This window comes from Microcaecilia unicolor, unplaced genomic scaffold (assembly GCF_901765095.1).
Source record: "Microcaecilia unicolor unplaced genomic scaffold, aMicUni1.1, whole genome shotgun sequence".
Taxonomy (NCBI): Eukaryota; Metazoa; Chordata; class Amphibia; order Gymnophiona; family Siphonopidae; genus Microcaecilia; species Microcaecilia unicolor.
Window position 1 is genome coordinate 300350 of NW_021963914.1, and position 25019 is coordinate 325368.

Sequence of the window (25019 nt, forward strand, 5' to 3'; positions counted from 1 at the left end):
TGGGAGAAACACAATGAGAAAAAGTAAATGGCCATACAACAAAGGTAAAGAAAATTATTTTTAATTTAGGATAAAGTAATATGGTACCTGTGTTAATAAAGTTTCAGAGACCAATACTTCCTTCCTTAGGTCAGGAGAGGATACCATAACAGCATTATACTGACCTGAGGCAGGAGGTTTTGGCCTCTGAAAGCTCATTGAAAAGGGTGTTAGGCTATTAAATAAATTATTTTCTGAAACCTGATGCACTGAAAAGCAGCACTTTACCCCTGTGTTACAAATGCATCTGATTAGTGTGACTACATTTTGCTGGGGAAGGGGGGGTAGAGAGAAAATTTTGTGCCCACCCACTTTAGGTTCAGGCCCATCCAAAACTGGCAGTCTGGCTACGCCACTGGAATAGCCATACTGGGTCAGACTAATCATCCATCTAGCCCAGTTTCCTGTTTCAAGCAGTAGGCAATCCAGGTCACAAGTACCTGGCAGGAGTGGCCTAGTGGTTAGAGTGGTGGACTTTGGTCCTGGGGAACTGAGTTTGATTCCCGGCACAGGCAGCTCCTTGTGACTCTGGGCAAGTCACTTAACCCTCCATTGCCTGCCGCATTGAGCCTGCCATGAGTGGGAAAGTGCAGGGTACAAATGTAACAAAACATAAATAGTAGCATCATTCCATGAGACCAGTTCCAGGGCCTGCAGTGGCTTTGCCATGTCTGTCTCAATACTAGACTATGGACTTTTCCTCCAAAAGTTGTCCAATCCTTTTTTAAACCCAGATATCTAGTTCTGCAAGTAAGTGAACATTAAGGCCTGTGGTTTACTGCACACAATACTGGTTGTGCTCTAAATCCGGACTTGACATTAGAGTTATGCTTTCTTGCATTGCTGCACCCCCAGTTGCAGAGTGTCTTAGAATTTAAATCGTGGCCTCCCTGCTCTCTGGAGTGTCCTTTGTGAGGCAAATTTGATATGATTGGTATTACCAATTTTTGTTCCACATTTTTCCTGAAAGCAGATAATAGTCTGCTAATACCACATTTGAGAATACTGGAAAAATAAATCAGTTTAAAGCAGTAATGGGAAAAACAAGTAGAGAACAAAAGAAGTTTTAGTATGGAATGAGTGGAGACTGGGGAAGGGCAGGTTAGATGGTACTTTATATGTCCCTACTCCTCCTCATATCCCATGTAAATATCCTTCACGAGGCTTCGAATATAGCAACAATTTATGTGAACGGTATGTACACATAAAATATACATCCCGCATAGGATCAGTTAAGTTCATTTCTCTTCCTCTCACATGAAACCTTAAAAAAGTTGAAGAATGAACACCGAGTGGGAGGAACGAATTGTGGGGGAGGGGAGGATTCAGCAGTCCCGCTTTTGTTTCAGAATCCAGTTCTCCATAAGGTCCGCTTGACGTCTATATTAGTTGGACGTCTCTCTTTTCGTTATTCTGTAGAGCTTTTCACTTTACAGGCTAAAAATGTCCGGTCGTGGTAAAGGTGGGAAGGGTTTAGGGAAAGGGGGCGCTAAGCGCCATAGAAAGGTGTTACGCGATAACATCCAGGGAATCACAAAGCCCGCTATCCGGCGCTTGGCTCGCCGAGGCGGAGTCAAGCGTATCTCCGGTCTCATCTACGAAGAGACTCGTGGGGTGCTGAAGGTTTTCTTGGAGAATGTTATCAGAGACGCCGTCACCTATACTGAGCACGCCAAGAGAAAGACAGTAACAGCTATGGATGTGGTGTATGCCCTGAAGCGCCAGGGCCGTACCCTGTATGGTTTCGGAGGCTAAAGGACCGATCCTTATTTGAATCTATCCAACCAACTCAAAGGTTCTTTTAAGAGCCACCCACACTTTCAATAACGGAGCTGTGATGTTAGCTTTTTCTTTATTTTGTCCGTATGTATTTTAGAACACGGTAGTTACGATAGCCAGTTCTGCGTCCAAAAGGGAAGGTTGTTATATTTCTGAGTGTGTTTGTGTGTGGGAAAGACTCCTTTTTTACTCTGTAATAAAAACTTATATTGAGAGTGGGGTGTGGGAAAGTATTTGGAAAGTGAAAAACTCGATCTCCTTTCCTCTTCAGCAATAAGGTAAAGGAGTAGTGGTAGTGTTGAGCCAGCCCTACTCGTGCAGCAAAATTTTAGCACTTTAGGTGGAGCAAGTTGGGTGGCTCTGAAAAGAGCCTTTGGGTTGTGTGTGCGGAAGCTGTAGGCTGAGCCCGCCATTACTTGGAGCTGGTGTACTTGGTGACGGCCTTGGTACCCTCGGACACGGCGTGCTTGGCCAGCTCACCGGGTAGCAGCAGACGCACTGCGGTTTGAATTTCCCTGGAAGTGATGGTAGAGCGCTTGTTATAGTGAGCCAGGCGGGAGGCTTCTCCAGCGATGCGCTCAAAGATGTCATTCACGAAGGAATTCATGATGTTCATGGCTTTGGATGAAATGCCGGTGTCGGGATGAACCTGCTTCAGCACTTTATACACATAGATAGCGTAGCTCTCCTTCCTGCTTCTCTTGCGCTTTTTGCCGTCCTTTTTCTGGGTCTTGCTAACTGCTTTTTTCGATCCCTTTTTGGGCGCGGGAGCAGATTTGGCTGGTTCAGGCATGGCCACAAGCTCAAAGTCGCTATCTAAAATAGACAAAGCAAAGAATCGTACTAGACTAGTAGTGGAAAAGCTTGTTCGGATGGCAATTTATAGGGTCCCCATTCAAATTGCTGGCGCTGAGTTTCTCTCCTTGCTTTTTGGTCTAGACCAATGAAACGTCATCAGACCGCCTGGCAGCCCTGGGATTGGCCTATTTGCCTGCCCATTATGATAATAGCGGAGACAGGCAGGTTTCAGGACGGTCGGTTCTTAACCAATCGCGAAGGAGTGTAAGAAACAGTGGTAGAGAGTATAAAAGCGGTTCGATCTGTGAAAGTTTCAACTATTTCTTCTAAAAACTGATCGAAATGTCTGGACGTGGCAAGCAAGGGGGTAAAGCTCGGGCCAAGGCTAAGACTCGCTCGTCCCGAGCGGGGCTGCAGTTCCCCGTAGGTCGCGTGCACAGACTGCTGCGGAAAGGTAATTACGCTGAGCGTGTGGGCGCCGGCGCCCCAGTCTATCTGGCGGCAGTGCTGGAATATCTGACCGCCGAGATCCTCGAACTGGCTGGTAATGCTGCGCGCGATAACAAGAAGACCCGCATCATCCCCAGGCACTTGCAGCTGGCCATCCGCAACGACGAAGAGCTGAACAAACTGCTGGGGAGAGTCACCATCGCGCAGGGCGGCGTCCTGCCCAACATCCAGGCGGTGCTTCTGCCTAAGAAAACCGAGAGTCACAAGGCGGCCAAGAGCAAGTAAAGCTGTCCCGCAGAGAGGACGAAACCAGGAACCCAAAAGGCTCTTTTCAGAGCCACCTACTTTTTCTCGTAAAGAGCCAGATTTCAGCGGAGTATCGCCTTTAAATAAAATCAGGAATCCTTTATTAAATGTTTCTCTAGGTTAGGTATTTCCTCTTAGAGGCTGGTGATAATAGCCCTGAGTACCTGACTAGTGAGCTTTTCGTTTTAATGAGAAAATTCCTTGGCGCGACAAGGACAGCTAATAAAATACGCGGGAAAAGAAATCAATGCTTGGAAAACACATGGAGTTTTAAAAAAAAAAAAGTATGCCGGGAATTCTGAAACGACCAGTGAAGACAGAAAATTTGAAATAAAAGCTCCTAATAGAGAGCAGCAGCTTTTGGACTGGTCCCCTCTCCGCTCTCTCCTAACTCTCGCCCGGGAAAGATTTTCTGACCAATCCCTGCACGGGGCGGGCTTTTCAAACGTTGCCACTTTTTCGCTCTGTATATATGAAACAACCGCTATTCGAGGGTGTTGCCAGCTTAAACGATACTATCCCACCCCAGTGACATATGCTAATCTTCCAGTTCCAGCGGCCTGGGCAAGCGAAGTCTTAAGCCGGATGCCTCCGCAGCCACCCAGGCTGTTGTCAGAAATAAGGAGCTGCTCACAGCGCCCCAATCCACCCCCATCCTTTGCGGGCCCCGGAAAGTCTCAGAATTTTGAAAGAACAGCCTCATCACTGCTTTTACTATATTCTCTCGAAAGAAATGCCAAGAAGAACATCGATGGAGTTAGACAGATTGGATCGGAGGCTCTAAATGTGTCAGCAGATTCCTGGCCCTATTCGGTTTCAGTTACGCTGGGATAAATTCCTCTTTATTTATGAGCCTAAGCTGTCCAGCTGGTTCTTTATCATTAGAAACCATATATCCAACCACCCCTGTAGGAAATTGATGTACCATTTAGATCTTTGCTGTGGAATTAAAGCATTTGTCCCGATTTTGGAGGCTGTTTGTGCTTTTTTTGTTTTGTTTTTTGGACTGTGCCTTGTGCTTTGAAACCTCTCTGTGCTGTTTTGTCAGCAATATAAGAAACATCTTTGAGGTTTTGGACAGAGCGACACTAATATCTTTTTGTTCTGAATGAGTTTTAAATGCCTAGGGTACCTTTTTATGGACTCCTCTAATGCAGTGTCTTTGCCGTAATGGATCAATTTCCTAGACACAACCTTTTTGTTTTGTTTTTAAATAAACACACAAAAAAGGTTTATTAGATGAAATGAGTCAGAGCCAGAACTCTCCACCACAAAAGAAAAAAAGGAAAGAAATTGAAAACACAAAAGAAAAAAAGGAAAGAAATTGAAAATAGAGCCTTAAATGTGAAAAACCACAAATGAGTGTCTCACATTCTAGCAGCAAAGGGTGGAGTCCTCAGACCTGAATTCAAATATAGGCAGCTAACCACGTACCAAATTTTGAAGAGCGAAAATACTTGGGCTAAACTGTACGGCTTTAGCACCATGTTCTATGACCGTGGGTGGTGAGGAGATGAGGGGGTAGATTTGTAGCACTTTAAAATCACACCTAGGACTCATAGATAATTTGCAAATCCTCTCCTCGTCGCACAGAAAGGCAGGTCACGGGATATGCAGGGTTTACTGGACTCACCGAGGATAGTCCTTTCCTTAAAAGATTATGGAGGACCAGCAGATAAACGCTTTTCAGTCTGGTCGCATCAAGGACAGTCACTTTTCTCAATAGCAACCAAGTGTACCTCTGTTGAGGAATTTGTGTCCCTTAGAGGCTGGTGATAATAGCCCTGAGTACCTGACTAGTGAGCTTTTCGTTTTAATGAGATAATTCCTTGGCGCGACAAAGACAGCTAATAAAATAGGCGGCAAAAGAAATCAATGATTTGAGAACACATGGAGTTTAAAAAAAAAAAAAAAAAGGTATGCCGGGAGTTCTGAGACGACCAGTGAAGACAGAAAAATTGAAATAAAAGCTCCTAATACAGAGCAGCAGCTTTTGGACAGGTCCCTTCTCTCCTAACTCCCGGCAGCAGTTTTAAGGTCTCGACCGGGAAACTTTTCTGACCAATCCCTGAACAGGGCGGCCTTTTCAAACGTTGCCACTTTTTCGCTCAGCATATATGAAACAGCACAGCAGCTATTCGAGAGTGTTGCCAGCTTGAACGATACTTAACATATCTGCGTGTGAGTGAGAATCCAGAGAACGAATGAATGTACTGGATGTAGCTAGAAGGTTGCTAGGCTGCGAGGTGTGACCAGCAGAAGAAAGGAAGTGTTGATGCCCCTGTACAAGTAATTGGTGAGGCCTCATCTGGAGTATCGTGTTCAGTTCTGGAGACGGTTGCTAAGGATGTAAAAAAAAATTGAAGCGGTGCAAAGAAAAGCTACGAGATTGGTATGAGATTTGCTTTCCAAGACGTATGAGGAGAGACTTGCTGACCTTTAAATATTTGAAAGGTGTTAATCCACAAACAAATCTTTTCCAGAGATGGGAAGGCGGTAGAACGAGAGGACATGAAATGAGATTGAAGGGGGGCAGACTCAAAAAAAGATGTCAGGAAGTATTTTTTTCACAGAGAGAGTGGTGGATGCTTGGAATGCCTTCCCACGGGAGGTGGTGGAGATGAAAACGGTAACGGAATTCAAACATGCGTGGGATATACATAAAGGAATCCTGTGCAGAAGGAATGGATCCTCAGAAGCTTAGCCGAAATTGGGTGGCGGAGCCGGTGGGAAGAGGAGGGGTTGGTGGTTGGGAGGCGAGGATAGTGGTGGGCAGACGTCTGTGCCAGAGCCAGTGGTGGGAGGCGGGACTGGTGGTTGGGAGGCGGGGAATAGTGCTGGGCAGACTTATAGGGTCTGTGCCAGAGTAGGTGGTGGGAGGCGGGGCTGGTGATTGGGAGGCGGGGATAGTGCTGGGCAGACTTTTAGGATCTGTGCCCTGAAAAAGACAGGTACAAATCAAGGTAAGGTATACACATATGAGTTTATCTTGTTGGGCAGACTGGATGGACCGTGCAGGTCTTTTTCTGCCGTCATCTACTAATTTACATGTGATGACATTTCAAACTGTGTGCAGAATTGCCTAATTACTCTGATCAAGGGATTAAAAGATGTGGTTTAGTGAGAGAAAACTTGCATTGGAAAATCATGTAATTTGACTCCAGAAACCTGAATGAAATGTAACAAAATTGACCGCTAGATGAGCAAGGAGTAAAAGGGGCGATCAGATAAGACAAAGCCGTAGCGGAGAAATTAAATGAATTCTTTGCTTCGGTCTTCACCGAGGAAGATTTGGGTGGGATACCGGTGCCAGAGATGGTGTTCGAAGCTGACGAGTTGGAGAAACTTAATGAATTCTCTGTAAACCTGGAGGATGTAACGGGGCATTTCTACAAACTGAAGAGTAGCAAATTTCCTGGACCGGATGGTATTCATCCCAGAGTACTGATAGAACTGAAAAATGAGCTTACGGAGCTATTGTTAGTAATATGTAATTTATCCTTAAAATTGAGCGTGGTAACGGAAGATTGGAGGGTGGTCAATGTAACGCCGATTTTTTAAAAAGGTTCCAGAAGGGATCCAGGAAATTATAGACCGGTGAGTCTGATGTCGTTGCCAGGCAAAATGGTAGAGACTATTATTAAGAACAAAATTACAGAACATATTCAAAAGCATGGATTAATGAAGGAAAAGTCCATTGATCTTGGGCCCTGGATTGTCCGCTATCGGAGACAGAGTGCTGGGCTTGATGGACCTTTGGTCTTTTCCCAGCGTGGCGCTGCTTATGTGCTTATGAGACAAAGTCAACCTGGATTTAGTGAAGGGAAACCTTGCCTCACCAATCTACTACATTTCTTTGAAGGGGTGAACAAACACGTGGCTAAAGGTGAGCCGGTTGATATTGTTTATCTGGATTTTCAGAAGGCGTTTGACAAAGCACCTCATAAAAGACTCCAGAGGAAATTGGAGGCATGGGATAGGAGGTAGCAGTGGAGTGGGAGGGGTGGTGCACACCGGGTGCACGCCACTGGGGGGAGGGTGTCGGCTCCGCTGGTTCCCAGCTCCCTCTGCCCCGGAACAGGTTACTTCCTGTTCTGGGGCAGAGAGAGCAGGGAACCAGCGGAACCGACGCAGCTCCCAGCAGGTAAGAATGCACTCTGGGAGGGGGGGGAGGGTGTTGATGCGCCAAGGGGGGGGTATCGATGCACCGAGGGGGGTGTCGTGCTGCACCCAGGGGGGTGTTGATGCGCCGAGGGGTGTGTGCACAGCGGCGAACCGCCCCGGGTGGCAGCCGCCCTTGCAAAGACACTGGGAGGTAGTATTGTAGATTAAAAACTGGTTAAAAGATAGAAAACAGAGAGTAGGGTTAAATGGTCAGTATTCCCAATGGAGAAGGGTAGTTAGTGGGGTTCCCCAGGGCTCTGTGCTGGGACCGCTGTTTTTTAACATATTTATAAATGACCTAGAGATGGGAGTAACTAGTGAGGTAATTAAATTTGCTGATGACACAAAGTTATTCAAAGTTCTTAAATCGCGGGAGGATTGTGAAAAATTACAAGAAGACCTTAAGAGACTGGGTGTCTAAATGGCAGATGACGTTTAATGTGAGCAATTGCAAAGTGATGCATGTGGGAAAGAGGAACCTGAATTATAGTTTCATCATGCAAGGTTCCACGTTAGGAGTCACGGACCAAGAAAGGGATCTAGGTGTCGTCGTTGATGATACCTTGAAACCTTCTGCTCAGTGTGCTGCTGCGGCTTAGAAAGCAAATAGATTGTTGGGTACTATTAGGAAAGGAGTGAAAAATATATTATAATACCTTTGTATCGCTCCATGGTGCGACCGCACCTGTAATATTGTGTTCAATTCTGGTCGCAGCATCTCAAGAAATATATAGTGGAATTAGAAAAGGTGCAGAGAATGGCAACAAAAATGATAGAGTGGATGGGACGATTTCCCTATGAGGAAAGGCTAAAGCGGCTAGGGCTCTTCAGCTTGGAGAAAAGGCGGCTGAGGTGAGATATGATAGAGGTCTATAAAATAATGAGTGGAGTTGAACGGGTAGATGCTAAGTGTCTGTTTACGCTTTCCAAAAATATGAGGACTAGGGGGCATGCGTTGAAGCTACAATGTAGTACATTTAAAACGAATCGGAGAAAATATTTCTTCACTCATCTTGTAATTAAACTTCCGAATTCGTTGCCAGAGAATGTAGTAAAGGCGGTTAGCTTAGTGGAGTTTAAAAAAAGGTTTGGACGGCTTCCTAAAGGAAAAACCCTAATGTACAGATCGTGGAGACATTTGTTCTTCTGTGGATTACAAAAACAAGCAGCCCCCTTCTACCCCTCTTCCGACCATGTATTTGAAAGGCAATCTTGCAATTCACTGTTTTGGATAAGTGTGTTCAAAGAGGCCATTTGGAGACTATTTGAATGCAGCAGGTTTTCATCTGTTGAGAACTAATTGCCATTTGAAGGCAGCAAGGAGATGGACATGGGGAAGTGGCCACAGGATTCCTGTTTGGCCTTAAAGCAAAGGAGGAAAAGACATATTGAGTGTGGGGACTCTGTGAGAACTGGACCTTGACCCTTTGAAGTGAGATAAGGGTTCCTTTACTGAGGATGTGTTTAATTAACAAAAGGACTGAAATGTATCTTTTAAGGAACTGCAATCGTTTTATGTACCTTTTGGCAATTATGCCAAAGCAATGACATATCCTAGATGATGCATTCTTGAAAAACCAGTTCTTTATGTTTTGGGGCTGAGAAACTCTATATAAGTGCCAGATCTGAAAGGCGAGGGAGGGCACTGACAGTCCTGGGTCTCTGGGGAGCCAGAGGCTTAGTACCTGCCTCACTTGCTGTTTTTCCCTTTTGCTTATGTATCCAATTTGCCCCTGCTTATTATTGCTAAGGAACTAGTTTCTGCTTTGCTGCTAATTTTGTAAGAATAAACAGTTGCTAACATGCCAAGATTGTTTGTTTTGTTTGTAGTTATCTTTTAGTGGTTGCCCAGGCTGGTGTCCAAGAAAAATACAGCTGAGGGTATTTGGTTTGGGTTTCTGCTTCTGTGATCAAGCCAGCCTCCGGAATTTTAGGTCAAATGCCAATTCTCGCCAGACCCTCTTGACCCCATTGGGCACGTGTCCTTGAGGGGTGGGCTGTGGGGCAAGAATACTTAAGCAGCTCACTCTGTGGATCAGGGCTTTCCAGCGCCTTGAAGGAGGCTTGCCCACCCCCCCTCCCTCCTTTTGTCCTGGGCCTGGTTTCTGAACTGATGGGAAGGGTGTGGGTGTGTGTGTATGTGTTTAGGTATGGGGGGGTTAGGGTTGTCACAGTGGGTGGACACCAGAGTTTATAGGGGTTGTGACTCGTGAGGTACGAGTCATAGCAAGAAGTGAGATTCAAGATATGTTTTATTATGGTGGGTTGCAAGACCTGGTTACCGGGCATGGGTCCAATGCCTGCTCCAGGACTTTTGCTGTCAAGGTGGAGCTATGAAATTCAAGACTGGCAAGTTGAGAATCCAGTGTGTATGAATGTTTGTGCCATAATATTTTAAGTGTAGCTGGGGTTGCTACTGTTCAAATTTTCTTCTTACCAATTTCTACAATTGGTAATAAATGAAACTGAGGACTACTGTTTACTGCCAATTAGTGTGCTGAAGAAGGAAAGCTATGAGAGGGTGAGGGGTTCACTTTAACCTAAGGTGTGTAATAGTAGGTTCTTGGAGTGGGGGTTACAGTAAGACATAGGTAAGTCAGTCCCAGCTCCACTGGTTAAATACTTTATGGCAAGAGGTTGAAGGATCCCCACTGACCTAATAAGAGAACAATGGGAGGAGAAAGTTGCACTCTGAGAGACCTCACAAGCTCTGTATGTGATAACTCACAAGTGACGTCCCATATGAATGGTGGGCTGCTCGGAGATGCAGAGATGGGAAAAGCGCCTGATGCCTTTTCATCGCTAAACCGGGAACTTATGCACTTTGCTGTTCATAATGTAGATTTGGACAATCACAAAGCATTTAATTATACAGCTCATTGAGGGTTTGCCGAGACTGAGAAGTGCATGAAAAGGAAAATAAATGAGATATTTTCCCCATAATTCTTCTTCCCACAAGAGGTAATAGTAGCCACTTTTGTGTAGACTAATGATGTGCATCAGACAAAGAGCTTTCAATGAACCATCTACGCTGATGAACTGTCAGGTCGTCCAGAAGCAATCTGCTATGGATCTTTGTCTTGTTTAATGACAAATTCTCTCTTATGGAGACAGCAGACCATAATTGAGGTTTGACCCCCAGAATTATGTAATAGCCAAATCCCTGACTAAGAAGAAGCTATCCTCTTGGTCACCAGAAGGTAAAGCGCTCTTTTCAGCTCCAAAGACCTGCATTGGTGACTGCTCCAGTACTGGCAAATGCTGAACTTCATCTTAAAACTCGTGATACTCACTTACAGCTCAGATTATGCCATTAGAATTGCACTTGGGCAAACAAACCGATAAGGAGAAGAGCATTCTGTTGTGTACCTGAGACACAAATTCCTCAACAGAGGTACCCTTGGTTGCTATTGAGAAAAGTGACTGACCTTGATGCGACCAGACTGAAAAGCTTTTACCTGCTGGTCCTCCATAATCTGCTGCCGGGAGTTAGTAGAGAGGGGACCTGTCCAAAAGCTGCTGCTCTGCATTAGGAGCTTTTATTTCAATTTTTCTGTCTTCACTGGTCGTCTCAGAATTCCCGGCATACCTTTTCTTTTTTTAAACTCCATGTGTTTTCCAATCATTGATTTCTTTTCCCGCCTATTTTATTAGCTGTCCCTGTCGCGCCAAGGAATTATCTCATTAAAACGAAAAGCTCACTAGTCAGGTACTCAGGGCTATTATCACCAGCCTCTAAGGGGAAATACCTAACCTAGAGAAACACTTAATAAAGGATTCCTGATTTTATTTAAAGGCGATACTCCGCTGAAATCTGGCTCTTTACGAGAAAAAGTAGGTGGCTCTGAAAAGAGCCTTTTGGGTTCCTGGTTTCGTCCTCTCTGCGGGACAGCTTTACTTGCTCTTGGCCGCCTTGTGACTCTCGGTTTTCTTTGGCAGAAGAACCGCCTGGATGTTGGGCAGGACGCCGCCCTGCGCGATGGTGACTCTCCCCAGCAGTTTGTTCAGCTCTTCGTCGTTGCGGATGGCCAGCTGCAAGTGCCTGGGGATGATGCGGGTCTTCTTGTTATCGCGCGCAGCATTACCAGCCAGTTCGAGGATCTCGGCGGTCAGATATTCCAGCACTGCCGCCAGATAGACTGGGGCGCCGGCGCCCACACGCTCAGCGTAATTACCTTTCCGCAGCAGTCTGTGCACGCGACCTACGGGGAACTGCAGCCCCGCTCGGGACGAGCGAGTCTTAGCCTTGGCCCGAGCTTTACCCCCTTGCTTGCCACGTCCAGACATTTCGATCAGTTTTTAGAAGAAATAGTTGAAACTTTCACAGATCGAACCGCTTTTATACTCTCTACCACTGTTTCTTACACTCCTTCGCGATTGGTTAAGAACCGACCGTCCTGAAACCTGCCTGTCTCCGCTATTATCATAATGGGCAGGCAAATAGGCCAATCCCAGGGCTGCCAGGCGGTCTGATGACGTTTCATTGGTCTAGACCAAAAAGCAAGGAGAGAAACTCAGCGCCAGCAATTTGAATGGGGACCCTATAAATTGCCATCCGAACAAGCTTTTCCACTACTAGTCTAGTACGATTCTTTGCTTTGTCTATTTTAGATAGCGACTTTGAGCTTGTGGCCATGCCTGAACCAGCCAAATCTGCTCCCGCGCCCAAAAAGGGATCGAAGAAAGCAGTTAGCAAGACCCAGAAAAAGGACGGCAAAAAGCGCAAGAGAAGCAGGAAGGAGAGCTACGCTATCTATGTGTATAAAGTGCTGAAGCAGGTTCATCCCGACACCGGCATTTCATCCAAAGCCATGAACATCATGAATTCCTTCGTGAATGACATCTTTGAGCGCATCGCTGGAGAAGCCTCCCGCCTGGCTCACTATAACAAGCGCTCTACCATCACTTCCAGGGAAATTCAAACCGCAGTGCGTCTGCTGCTACCCGGTGAGCTGGCCAAGCACGCCGTGTCCGAGGGTACCAAGGCCGTCACCAAGTACACCAGCTCCAAGTAATGGCGGGCTCAGCCTACAGCTTCCGCACACACAACCCAAAGGCTCTTTTCAGAGCCACCCAACTTGCTCCACCTAAAGTGCTAAAATTTTGCTGCACGAGTAAGGCTGGCCCAACACTACCACTACTCCTTTACCTTATTGCTGAAGAGGAAAGGAGATATTACAGAGTTAAAAAGGAGTCTTTCCCACACACAAACACACTCGGAAATATAACAACCTTCCCTTTTGGCCGCAGAACTGGCTATCGTAACTACCGTGTTCTAAAATTCTTCATACATACGGACAAAATAAAGAAAAAGCTAATATCACAGCTCTGTTATTGAAAGTGTGGGTGGCTCTTAAAAGAGCCTTTGAGTTGGTTGGATAGATTCAAATAAGAGTCAGGTCCTTTAGCCTCCGAAACCATACAGGGTACGGCCCTGGCGCTTCAGGGCATACACCACATCCATAGCTGTTACTGTCTTTCTCTTGGCGTGCTCAGTATAGGTGACGGCGTCTCGGATAACATTCTCCAAGAAAACTTTCAGCACCCCACGAGTCTCTTCGTAGATGAGACCGGAGATACGCTTGACTCCGCCTCGGCGAGCCAAGCGCCGGATAGCGGGCTTTGTGATCCCCTGGATGTTATCGCGTAACACCTTCCTATGCCGCTTAGCGCCCCCTTTCCCTAAACCCTTCCCACCTTTACCACGACCAGACATTTTTAGCCTGTAAAGTGAAAAGCTCTACAGAATAACAAAAAGAGAGATGTCCAACTAATATAGACGTCAAGCGGACCTTATGGAGAACTGGATTCTGAAACAAAAGCGGGACTGCTGAATCCTCCCCTCCCCCACAATTCGTTCCTCCCACTCGGTGTTTATTCTTCAACTTTTTTAAGGTTTCATGTGAGAGGAAGAGAAATGAACTTAACTGATCCTATGCGGGATGTATATTTTATGTGTACATACCGTTCACATAAAATGTTGGTATATTGGAAGCCTCGTGAAGGATATTTACATGGGATATGAGGAGAAGTAGGGACATATAAAGTACCATCTAACCTGCCCTTCCCCAGTCTCCACTCATTCCATACTAAAACTTCTTTTGTTCTCTACTTGTTTTTCCCATTACTGCTTTAAACTGATTTATTTTTCCAGTATTCTCAAGTGTGGTATTAGCAGACTATTTATCTGCTTTCAGGAAAAATGTGGAACAAAAATTGGTAATACCAATCATATCAAATTTGCCTCACAAAGGACACTCCAGAGAGCAGGGAGGCCACGATTTAAATTCCAAGACGACTCTGCAACTGGGGGTGCAGCAATGCAAGAAAGCATAACTCTAATGTCACGTCCGGATTTAGAGCACAACCAGTATTGTGTGCAGTAAACCACAGGCCTTAATGTTCACTTACTTGCAGAACTAGATATCTGGGTTTAAAAAAGGTTTGGACAACTTTTGGAGGAAAAGTCCATAGTCTAGTATTGAGACAGACATGGGGAAGCCACTGCAAGCCCTGGAACTGGTCTCATGGAATGATGCTACTATTTATGTTTCTGCCAGGTACTTGTGACCTGGATTGCCTACTGCTGGAAACAGGAAACTGGGCTAGATGGATGATTAGTCTGACCCAGTATGGCTATTCTTTTGTTTCTTATGAGGTGCCTGTAAATTTGAGTGCATCTCTTCCCTATTTGCTGCTCTGCTTTGGTTATCCATTGTCTTTTGATTACAGTACAAGCTTCTTCTACTTTCAGGACTTTTCGTGATTACTCCCCCAGTTATTTGGCTTCCTTAACTGTTCTTCCTTGTTCTTCCATCCCCATCGTTGGTACGGCTTGCTACTACACAGCAGAGTGTTTTTTATTTCCTGGCAATGCTTATATGGAACCAACTCCACAGTGGCGTACCTAGGGTAGTTGACACCTGGGGTCGGTCATTTTTTAACACCCCCCCTCCAAAATCCATTACTAGGCATACCGAGAATACAAAACACTCAGGACCTATAGAGCAATTCTACCATACCATAAGCAGTCATTTCTATGAGTCACACATGGAAAAAAAAATCTTAAACACTACAGTGAGCACTAGAACATCAATTCACCTATTGTAAAACGAAACCAGACAGATAGTACAGATCGTCAATCCTGCACAATCAATGCCAACTGAAAGTCATATCTTTTTCACAAACACAGATACACCCTAACCCACTATAGAACAAGTAATCATACTACTACTACTACTAACATTTCTAAAGCGCTGCTAGGGTTACGCAGCGCTGTACAATTTAAACATAGAAGGACAGTCTGTTGTAGGAGGTGGAAGGCCTCCAAATATTTAATATAGAGGTGGAAGGCCTCCAAATATTTAATATACAGAATTAATTTTCTCATATTGGACAGAGAGGAATGAAGGCTTCTCTCCTTCCAAATCATGAGAAACAGAGCTTGCTGGAATAGCAATTACACTTTACCTCCCCCCTCTTGCCAAGCCAGGTGAATTGTAAAGCTGAATTGCCCCCAATCTCACCCATTAAGTGTGACTGGTCTCAGGGAAATTCAGGTGACAGAATTCTTTTCCCATGCCCCTTGGAAGTAAGGCTTCTTCAACCCAGGAGAGAATTACCTTCTTTTCAACTATGTGGAGACATAGCAGGTAAACACCTTGCAGAAGAGATCAAACACTGTGTCTCTCTCTGAGAAACAAACACTGTGGAACCAAGTGGTAGAGGTTTTATGACAGGCAGCAACATGACATAAACTGGCAAGAAAGAAATCTAACACCTACCTCTATAAGGAAGCAGTAGTTAGATCATAGGTTCTGAGAAATATATCCTTGTTTGAGAAAAGCTGTAAAGATGGACAAACAGACCAGATGTTTTTCTCAAAACAGATGCTATGTATTTCTTTATTGACAGATGGGACGACTTTCCTATGAAGAGAGGCTGAGAAGGCTAGGGCTTTTTAGCTTGGAGAAGAGACGGCTGAGGGGAGATATGATAGAAGTGTATAAAATAATGAGTGGAATGGATCGGGTGGATGTGAAGCGACTGTTCACGCTATCCAAAAATACTAGGACTAGAGGGCATGAGTTGAAGCTACAGTGTGGTAAATTTAAAACGAATCGGAGAAAATTTTTCTTCACCCAACGTGTAATTAGACTCTGGAATTCGTTGCCGGAGAACGTGGTACGGGCGGTTAGCTTGACGGAGTTTAAAAAGGGGTTAGATAGATTCCTAAAGGACAAGTCCATAGACCGCTATTAAATGGACTTGGAAAAATTCCGCATTTTTAGGTATAACTTGTCTGGAATGTTTTTACGTTTGGGGAGCGTGCCAGGTGCCCTTGACCTGGATTGGCCACTGTCGGTGACAGGATGCTGGGCTAGATGGACCTTTGGTCTTTCCCAGTATGGCACTACTTATGTACTTATGTACTTATGACAGGAGATCCTGACTGACTGTAAGGTGCTAACTAAGGGGGTGTGACAACCCCTCCCCCTTGTGCTCCCTTTTTGTCTTGTAAGGGAAAAGAAACTCTATATATTATGTCTTTGCCAGATAAGAAGTTGGTCAGTGTCTAGTGCACTCTGCCCCATGCCAGGGGATGGAGAGCCTGACCTGATCATTTCCATTGTCCTTTCATGTTTTTTCTCCTCTTTTCTATACTAGACTATACTTGAATATTTTCTTATTTTTTTTATCCTAATCTCTGGATAATTAAATAAACCTGTGTTAAACCCAGGAAGCGCTTCCTTGGTCTCTTTTTGTCTTTGTTGCAGTCTAAGTAGTGCTACCAGTTGTCTGGTTCTTTTAAGGTGCCGTGGTCGAGGAGATTGCATTTGTGTGAGTAGTGCCCAGCCGTGATTAGACTCTGGAGGCGTGGCACAAAATGCACAAACAAGTCCCTGCTCAAAGAGCTTACAATCTAAAAGACAAGAGAATAATCTAAAGACAAGTGTACAATCTAGAGGACAAGTGAACAGTTAATCTGATAGGGTGGATAGATTGGGGCATTCTATATTTCTCAAGCGGTTAGGCGCCGAAGGCAGCATTGAAGAGGTGAGTTTTAAGCAGAGATTCATAAACTTTCTATTTAGTCAAAAATTAAACTGAACCCCCAAGATGCCAGACTCTGCATACAATGCAACACCACAGAAACAGAAAATGTCCCCTAGTACTGTGCAAAATATAAAGACAGCAGATGTAAATTTGGAAAAAAACTAACAAATACCAATCACCACTTTACAAATTAACAAATAGAAATAAAACAAATATAGAAAATAAAATACCATTTTATTGGACTAATACATTTAGCTGTCAGAGGCCAACACCTTCTTCCTCAGGTCAATACAGTATAGTGTGTTACAGTGTCCTAACCTGACCTGAGGAGGGGGGTTTTGTTCTCCGAAAGTTAGTCAAAAATGTATTAAAATCAGTCCAATAAAAAGATTACCTTATTTACATGTTCTATTATAAACATTTATTAACACAGCTACAATACTACTTTATCCTAAAGCAAAAAAAAAAACAAAAATATATATTTTATTTACAGTTTGTTGTCTCTGGTTTCTGCTTTCCTCATCTTCTTTTCACTGTCTTCCTTCCATCCAGCATCTGTCTTCGTTCTTTCTCTGCCATCCAGTGTCTGCCCTCTCTGCTGTCCCCTCCATCCAATGTCTGCCCTCTCTCCCTGCCCCTTCCATTCACTGTCTGCCCTCTCTCTCCCCCTTCCATTCACTTTCTGCCCTCCCTCCCCCCCCCCCCCATCCATCCAGGGTCTGCCCTCCCTCTCCCCCCATCCATCCATCCATCCATCGTCTGTCCCCTCTCTCTCTCTCTCTCTCTCTCTCTGCCCCTTTTTTCAGTCCCCAGTTCCAGCCCTCTTATCCCACCTGCCCCTAGTTCTAGCCCCAGCCCACATCTCCCACTTGCTCCCCCTTTTCAGCCCCACTATCCCACCAGTCCGCAGTTTCAGCCCCAGCCCTTTTCTCTCACCAGTCCCAAGCTTCAGCCCCAGCCACTTCTCCCTGTCCCCTTTTCAGCCCCCAGTCCCCCCAGCTTCAGCCCCTGCCCCTTTTCAGCCCTCAGTTCCAGTACTAGCCCCCTTATCCCACCTACCCTCCTTTTCAGCCCCCAGTTCCAGCCCCCTTCATCCACATGCCTTGCATTAGGGACCCCTTTTCAGCCCGACCCATTTTCCCACCAGCCCCAGGCATGGTTCCCATTTTCTCGCATGGCCCCTTCCCCACCCCCCTTCTCCCCTCTTCTCCCATCTGAGATCCCCCTCCCCACCCCAGTCCCCTTCTCCCCTCTTCTCCCATCTGAGACCCCCTCCCCTCCCCACGTCCCCTTCTCCCATCTGACACCCCCCTCCCCGTCCCCTTCTCCCATCTGAGACCCCCATCCCTTTCTCCCCAGCCCAGTCCTCTTCTCCCATCTGAGACCCCCCTCCCCACGTCCCCTTCTCCCATCTGAGACCCCATCCCCCTTCTCCCCAGCCCAGTCCCCTTCTCCCCTCTTCTCCCATCTGAGGCCCCCCTCTCCAGTCCCCTTCTCCCATCTGAAACCCTCCTCCCCAGTCCTCCTCGCCCATCTAAGCCCCCCCCCAACTCGACCCACCTACCACCTTCGACGACAGCCCTCATCTCCTGCCTCCATCCGGGGCTTTAAGAAAAATTTGAAAAGCAGCATGGCAGGCAGCGCTTCGCGTCTGCCCTGCCTGCTTGTAAAAGAAAGCGGCAAATCTCCTCGTCGACGTCGTGTCAGGTCTTCTCTCACTGGGTCCCGCCCCCTCGAGGGCGGGACCCAGTGAGGGAAGACCCGACGCGACGTCGATGAGGAGGTTTGCCGGCGCTTTCTTTTACAAGCAGGCAGGGCAGACGCGAAGCGCTGCCTGCCATGCTGCTTTTCAAATTTTTTTTAAAGGCACAGGATGGAGAGGAGATGAGGGCTGACTGCAGTCAGCAATGGAGCACCCCCCACCCACTGACACCCAGGGCGGACCGCCCCCCGCCCCCCCCCCCCTTGGTACGCCACTGCAACTCCATAAGCCTCTACCTGAAGACAAATCCTTCATCACATTTAAGCCTTTCTTTAAAAATTTCCTTTCATCTCTTTTCCTGCCACTGCCTCTGCCACAATCCTCTTCACCTTCTGCCACCCAATTGGGCACAAAGGCAGGACATTTCATCCCAAGCCCCACTGGAGAAGGGGGATCAAAATGCAGTAGAGGCCTTGTGCTGCTCCTATCCTCCATGAAGGGTAAAGAGAGATAGGAAGTAGCAATGCTGAATAGTGCACCATTCGGTATTGCCCTCTCTCTGTGCACATCAAGCATTGCCCTATCTCTCTTTCTTTCTCACCCCCCCCCCCCCCCCATGCAATATATCCCTTCTCCTTCCCTCCCCCACCCCATCCCCATCAACTAGCATTACCTATTTATCTGTCTCTTTTTTTCCATGGAGATTCCCCTGACCCTGTCTTCTTCCCTTCCCCTCTCTACTCTCCCCACCATTCAGCATTGATACTGCCTTTCTCTTTCCTCAGGTAACATTGCCCCCTTCCCCTCCTATGCAGTATTTCCTCTCTCTGCAGTCTCTCCCCAGCCCATCCAACATTACCTGTTTCTCAACCTCTGGCATGCAGCAGTGCTCATGTCTCTGTTTTCGTTCCCACCCACCCCCCCATTCCACAACTCAATCATTTAGAATTGCATATGCCTATCTATTTCACAGCATCCAGAAATACACCTCTCTCCCTCCTACTGTGCAGTACTGTCCCTCTGGGGTAGATGCATCAAGCAAACGTAAAAAAAAATCAGAAACGTAAAAACCTTTACCGAATCTCAAATAACGAAGCATGCTCCAAAAACACAGCCCCAAAAAGTTTGGTGCGGTATTGCAAACCCTGATTCCCGAAAGTTTTGCTAATGTGCCGTAGCAGCATACGGAACGCATGCGCACTGGTCCATTCGGAAAGCGTGTGTTGTAGGCGTGGCTGTCGCACGCCTGTGATGTCATAGGCGTGCGTCGACAGTGTAAAAGAATCAAGTCGCTGCACTGTTTTTTTTTAATCACAGGTTCCTGCCGAGTACTAGTGGAGCTGATTTCACGCAGCTTTTCCTGAGATTGAGATTTTCAATCTGTAAGTGTGAAATGTTGTTAGCAAAAATTCTGCTGTTCATCCCATTTAACAGTTTTTAACGTCTTTTCCTCCTTCTGTTTTAAACTTTTTTTTTAGGTGTTATTTGTGTGCCACCTTGCTTTTTCATTCTGTTTCTTACACGTGTTAATATTTGGGTAAGAAGTTCACATGAGCGTATGGTTGTTTACCAATGTGATTTTCATGTCATCCTATTGCTGTTAGGTACTCCGATTTATCATTTTCGGTGTGTGTGTGGTGTGTGGATGTGGTGTGTGGCTCCCTTTTTGTTGTTTTCACCTTTCTGGTTTCCAGTTCTCATTTCAATCGGTGTGGCAGGGTGGTGGCGGGTTGATAAGTGTTCAATTTCAAGCTCTTAACTTCTCCAAAATTTTATGTCTCTGGAAGCAATGGAGGATAATGTCTCGTGGCGACCGTGAGGAACAGGAGACAGTTGGCAGTGAGGGGCATGGTAAGCGGAAGCGTGCTCCAAAATTTACGGAAGAAGAGCTGGAGGTGTTGGTTCGTGGTGTATGTGCCGAATTTGGGAGGCTTTTTAAGAAGGGCAGGCTGACGGTTGGACAAAAGAACAAGATATGGCGGAACATCGTGGCAGAGGTGAATGCTCTCGGTGTGCGCAGTGTACAGCAATGTAGGCACCGTTGGCACGACTACAGGGGCGTGGTGAAAGTGAAGGCACAGCGGAAGTGGGAACATGCAAGGGGTACAGGGGGTGGTCCTCCATGTGATGTGGAGCTGACCCCCCTGGAGGATGCTGTGTTGTCCACCCTTGGTCAGGCGCAGGTTGTCGGACTTCCTGCTGGTGGCGACACGTCGGAGGATGCCAGTGGTGTGCTGGAAGGTGAGTATGTATAATGTTGCGCAAGCAATGGGATATGTGTGTGCGTGACAACTTCCGTTGTGGACTGTTTGGGTCAACCTCGTCTCTGTCTACGTTTACAGGTGTACCTCTGGAGGAGTCCGCATTATCAGGCCCCACGCCAGAGGACACAGACAGTGGTGAGTTGTGCTGTGATGTCCAGCTGGTGTGCTGGAAAGAAAAATAGGTATATAACTATTGCCATAGTGGGAGACACCGAGGGCCATTGAGCGTGTGTTCTTTTGTTCCCTGTATTACAGTGTGTGCGAGAAGCCAACCCCCCTCTGCACCTTCCTGTTCTTTCGGCATTGCTCAGCCAGGAACAAGGCGGGTCACCTCTTCCCCTTCCTCGGCTAGTAGTGACGTGGTTCCGCGTAAGTATTGTGTCCGTACTGCATGTTGTGTCCTATCAATTTTTGTGCTGGTTGTTTCCTTTTCTTTTTTTGGCTTTTTAAGGCGATTGAATCCTACATGGCCAATTACACCATAGGTTTTAAACTTCTATCATATCTCCCCTCAGCAACACCATGTGCCACACGACGTCCGGTGCCGGGAACTTTTACATTTTCAACAGGGCCTGCAACACCATGTCCCACGCAACACGATGAAGAGGAATCACGTGTGTACTTTCTTCTGATTGTATGTTGTGGGAAGATGAGAACGTTTGTGTAACTTCGTTGCAGTTCTCCCTTTTCTATTTTTTAGGTGTTTGTTTGTTGACACCGACACAGGGGGGAGATGAGGTGGATGACGATGAAACTGTCACACTAGACCTACTTGATGTCACACCCCCCCCTGGATGGTCATGCCACCCCCCTATCTGCCGCTAATCAGATGCCCACGGGACGTCCGCGCAGAACACCCATGGAAGAATGGCAGGCTCGTCGTCATTTGTGGGAGATGCAGGGCAAGTGGAATGACGGGATACATTCTCTGCTAGGAAAAGCGGCAGAGGGTCTCCAGCATTCCTCTAACGCAATATGTGCGCAGGTGCAGAAGGTGTTGGAGAGCACCAACGCCCAATCAGAGAAGACCATTGCCCTCTTAGAGAAAATGTATGCCGTTATGGAACAAAACAACGCCCTTATGGAACAAAACAACACCCATCTGCGTGAGCTGCGCATGAGAGAGTCTGCCCAGCAGTATCGGCAGGAGCTCGGGGGGGAAGGAGCTTGACATATCGCATGATGACTCTGCATGCATTTACCGCGCTGCTGGTGGTATATTTTCCTCGTGTATTCCCCCCCAAAAAAACAATACGTTTGCCTCTGATGTATATTCTACAGCACCCCGGTTACTATGTGTCCATCTAATGTGTCTCTTCTTTTTCCCTTATATCATTTCAGCCTCTACGTCGGGCCTGCCCTGGGCTATAAACCATTCTCATTCAGGTAAGTATTGGTGCTGCTTGTGAAATCCTGTCAAATCCTACACATGCATGCGCACAAATGTTACATATACTTCATGTCCTACAGCAAGGACAACAAGTGTTCCTTCTACGCTCCCTTCCTTGTACAACATGACTCACGCCGCTCATACAGCTCATACCAGTAGTACACCTCTTGAAAGTACGTAGACATTTTAGGTGCTTCTTCTGTTTCTGCCATTGTATTTTTTATTCACTGTCCCACGTATTGTTGTGTTTCCTTTTTGCAGCCGCCACAGGGCAAACCATTGTCTCGAGGGACCTCTTTCATGAGTAAGTGTCACGCGTTACGATGTGTTTGCTGTTCGCCGGCCCGTATAGTATATATACCTCGGTGGAGGGCCACATTTACTTGACTGTTCAATTCTGTTTTCTTAACACAGGCTGTGCCACAGTACACCACGGACAGGACAACGGGACATCAGGACAACCCCCTTTACCACCCCTGTGTGGCAGCCACCCTCTCATTTGTAAGTATGGCATACAGATATACTGGAATAGAATGTTTGCCAACGTATGTTTCACTGCTTTGTTATACAATTTCTACTGTCCAAACTGGAAGGGTTTGGTATCATAATGTGTAACTTTTACGTTTGTGTTTTACATTGCAAGTTTTGTTTTGGATTTCCCTAGCAGCCACAGAACAGCAGGAGACCCTCTTGTTCCTCCCACGTTTGGCGGGCATACTATGCATGGTGAGTTTCATGTTGGCATCTATTATTTTGTTCCATTTCTATCGATACCATGACACGGCTACCACAGCTCTGTCCTTGAGGTGTAGAGATATGTACTCCAAAACAATGTGGAAGAATGCATTGCTTACGTTTTAACTTTGTTCTACTCTGTGTTTGTTGTGCATTACCTGGGCGATACTGGTGTTCCCATCCCCCTTCTGAACCTCCCCATTAGCACACACTGAAAAATAAGAATTCTCAACATTACTTTTATTTTCACATAGATGCAGAGAAACAGCAGCATCCTGTGTTCCAGCGCAAAGAACACATCTAGAGGACACACAGTCTACCTGCTTGCCGGTGCATGTGTTCAGCCTCATTTGTAATATGTTGGAATTAGCATTTTCTGTGCTTGGCTTCCAGGCCATGTATGTGTACGTAACATCTTATGGACACGATTTTTCTTTTTTTACGTATGCTGTAATAAATAATCAAAGCTTATTCATTTGAAGGTATTATTTGGTATTGTTGGAATTGGTTGTTTGAATTATGTAACCATTTTCTGTGCTTGGCTTCCAGGCCATGTATGTGTACGTAACATCTTATGGACACGATTTTTCTTTTTTGACGTATGTTGTAATAAAGAATCAAAGCTTAATCATTTGAAGGTATTATTTTCCTCCATATTTAAAAGCTTATGTACAAATTAAAATGGTCACATGCTGACAGTCCGTGGACCTTGAATAAATGGGCAAGTACAACAAAAAAGGGTACATTTGTTAACCACATATCAGTAGAGGCCATGAACGGAGGGTTTAATGTAGGTTGTGAGAAAGACATAATAGCTTTCTTCTTGCTCCTCAACAAAAAATGGGATTTTATTCCAAGTATTGCCTCGAGCACACGGTACTCTCTGAATCGACACATGATACTGATTGAAACAGATTTTATTGTTATCGTGCAACTGTTCATGTTATCGGTGGCATTACCTAACAATAACAACCAAAAAACATTTGCACAGGGCTGCAAGGGCTATGCTTATTCGGCGCTGACATGTTACACCTTCACGGCGGGAAGATTACTTTCAGTTTTTAAAACGTGCAGGGAAGGGCATGTGTGACCTGTCCACCAACATTTAAAACATTTAAATGATTACCACCCGGTTCGATGACGCTCAAGGATGCGGTTCTACGATACCTTGATGTTATCCGCCTTGGAGGTGTAGCTTGACAGCTCTGCACATATGCAAACTGTTTGTTAAAGCATATAACTGTAACATGGCTACACTGCCTCACGGGGTTGCGAAAACCATTCCCTGATCACCTGCCTGCGCACAGCATTCCCCCTGCTTACGTCTGATCCTGTGGCCAAGGGGGTTATGTCAACTTCAGGATGTCAATGTCAAGGTTATGCCTCAGCGCTAAGTTATGAAGCATACAGCATACAAGCACTATATCAGCAACCTTCTCTGGGGAATATTGAAGGGATCCACCGGAAATGTGCAAACAGCAAAACCTGCTCTTCAGTACTCCAAAAGTACGCTCGATCGTACATCTTGTTGAGATGTGTGACTCGTTGTAGCGCTTCTCAGCATCAGAACGGGGGATCGGTATAGGTTTAAGTAGCCATGTTTTTGATCCATAACCTGCATCCCCAGCAGGGAGACAACAATAAATTGCAATCATGGTTAAATTTTTTTTTTTTTCTGCATATTTGGGGATGTGCCCTAACATGTCCTGGTGAAAGAGGTCACTTTACTTTTGCAAAGTGCACTCATCAGAATCAGGGTTATAGCGAAAGTAGTCGAGACACAGCCATGCAACCTTGAAAATGCAACCACCCTGAACCGCTGACGTGTCTATTATCAAAAACGGGCACTTACCGAGAAGCCATCCTTGGGCAATCCGCCCCTCGGCAAACTTCCTTCCCAGCGCACTGTTAGACAAAATGTAGGAGTCATGACAGCTCCCAGGATAATGTGTCACAACATCCAGGATCTTAAGGTTCGCATCGCAGACCGCCTACACATTCAACGAGTATCCCATCTTGCGGTTGCGGTATTGCATCTCTTGATCGGACGGCGGGGTGAAGGCAACATGTGTGCAGTCAATAGCTCCCAGGACGTTAGGCATACCAGCTATCTTGAAAAATCCGGTCTTGATCTTCCTATGCTCCTCTACCCCCATTGGGAAAGCAATGTGCTTACGGACGCACTTTTTAAGTGCGCGCAGAACCTGAAACATATATGTCAAAGGTGTTTGTTTGGCAATGCAGTAATGGAAAAAAACATTTTTGGGAGGTAGGGTTACATAGGAGGTGGGAAAGGGAACACAGTGGTGGTTTGCAGTGGCTGGGGGACTGGCAA

At 46.0% G+C, this 25019-nt stretch overlaps 6 protein-coding genes across 6 annotated transcripts; 3 read left to right on the top strand and 3 right to left on the bottom strand.

The window, feature by feature from the left end:
• Positions 1-1482: 1482 nt before the first annotated feature.
• On the top strand, positions 1483-1794 carry LOC115459745 (histone H4). The gene has a single exon (XM_030189545.1). The coding sequence runs from the start codon at positions 1483-1485 to the stop codon at positions 1792-1794; it is 312 nt and encodes a 103-aa protein (XP_030045405.1).
• Positions 1795-2210: 416 nt separating this feature from the next.
• LOC115459732 (histone H2B type 2-E) lies at positions 2211-2635 on the bottom strand. Its single transcript, XM_030189534.1, has one exon. The coding sequence runs from the start codon at positions 2609-2611 to the stop codon at positions 2231-2233; it is 381 nt and encodes a 126-aa protein (XP_030045394.1). The 5' UTR covers positions 2612-2635; the 3' UTR covers positions 2211-2230.
• A 318-nt stretch (positions 2636-2953) lies between these two features.
• LOC115459723 (histone H2A type 1-E-like) lies at positions 2954-3436 on the top strand. Its single transcript, XM_030189524.1, has one exon. The coding sequence runs from the start codon at positions 2959-2961 to the stop codon at positions 3349-3351; it is 393 nt and encodes a 130-aa protein (XP_030045384.1). The 5' UTR covers positions 2954-2958; the 3' UTR covers positions 3352-3436.
• Positions 3437-11321: 7885 nt separating this feature from the next.
• LOC115459724 (histone H2A type 1-E-like) lies at positions 11322-11828 on the bottom strand. Its single transcript, XM_030189525.1, has one exon. The coding sequence runs from the start codon at positions 11821-11823 to the stop codon at positions 11431-11433; it is 393 nt and encodes a 130-aa protein (XP_030045385.1). The 5' UTR covers positions 11824-11828; the 3' UTR covers positions 11322-11430.
• Positions 11829-12169: 341 nt separating this feature from the next.
• LOC115459735 (histone H2B type 2-E) lies at positions 12170-12558 on the top strand. Its single transcript, XM_030189537.1, has one exon. It carries the CDS (start codon positions 12171-12173, stop codon positions 12549-12551), a length of 381 nt encoding a protein of 126 aa, XP_030045397.1. The 5' UTR covers position 12170; the 3' UTR covers positions 12552-12558.
• A 357-nt stretch (positions 12559-12915) lies between these two features.
• LOC115459742 (histone H4) lies at positions 12916-13252 on the bottom strand. The gene has a single exon (XM_030189543.1). It carries the CDS (start codon positions 13250-13252, stop codon positions 12941-12943), a length of 312 nt encoding a protein of 103 aa, XP_030045403.1. The 3' UTR covers positions 12916-12940.
• Positions 13253-25019: the final 11767 nt, after the last annotated feature.

Excerpts from the sequence above, each read along its gene's own strand:
- LOC115459723 (XM_030189524.1), top strand. The coding sequence starts at position 2,959 with ATGTCTGGACGTGGCAAGCAAGGGGGTAAAGCTCGGGCCAAGGCTAAG.
- LOC115459742 (XM_030189543.1), bottom strand. The coding sequence starts at position 13,252 with ATGTCTGGTCGTGGTAAAGGTGGGAAGGGTTTAGGGAAAGGGGGCGCT.
- LOC115459724 (XM_030189525.1), bottom strand. The coding sequence starts at position 11,823 with ATGTCTGGACGTGGCAAGCAAGGGGGTAAAGCTCGGGCCAAGGCTAAG.
- LOC115459745 (XM_030189545.1), top strand. The coding sequence starts at position 1,483 with ATGTCCGGTCGTGGTAAAGGTGGGAAGGGTTTAGGGAAAGGGGGCGCT.
- LOC115459732 (XM_030189534.1), bottom strand. The coding sequence starts at position 2,611 with ATGCCTGAACCAGCCAAATCTGCTCCCGCGCCCAAAAAGGGATCGAAA.
- LOC115459735 (XM_030189537.1), top strand. The coding sequence starts at position 12,171 with ATGCCTGAACCAGCCAAATCTGCTCCCGCGCCCAAAAAGGGATCGAAG.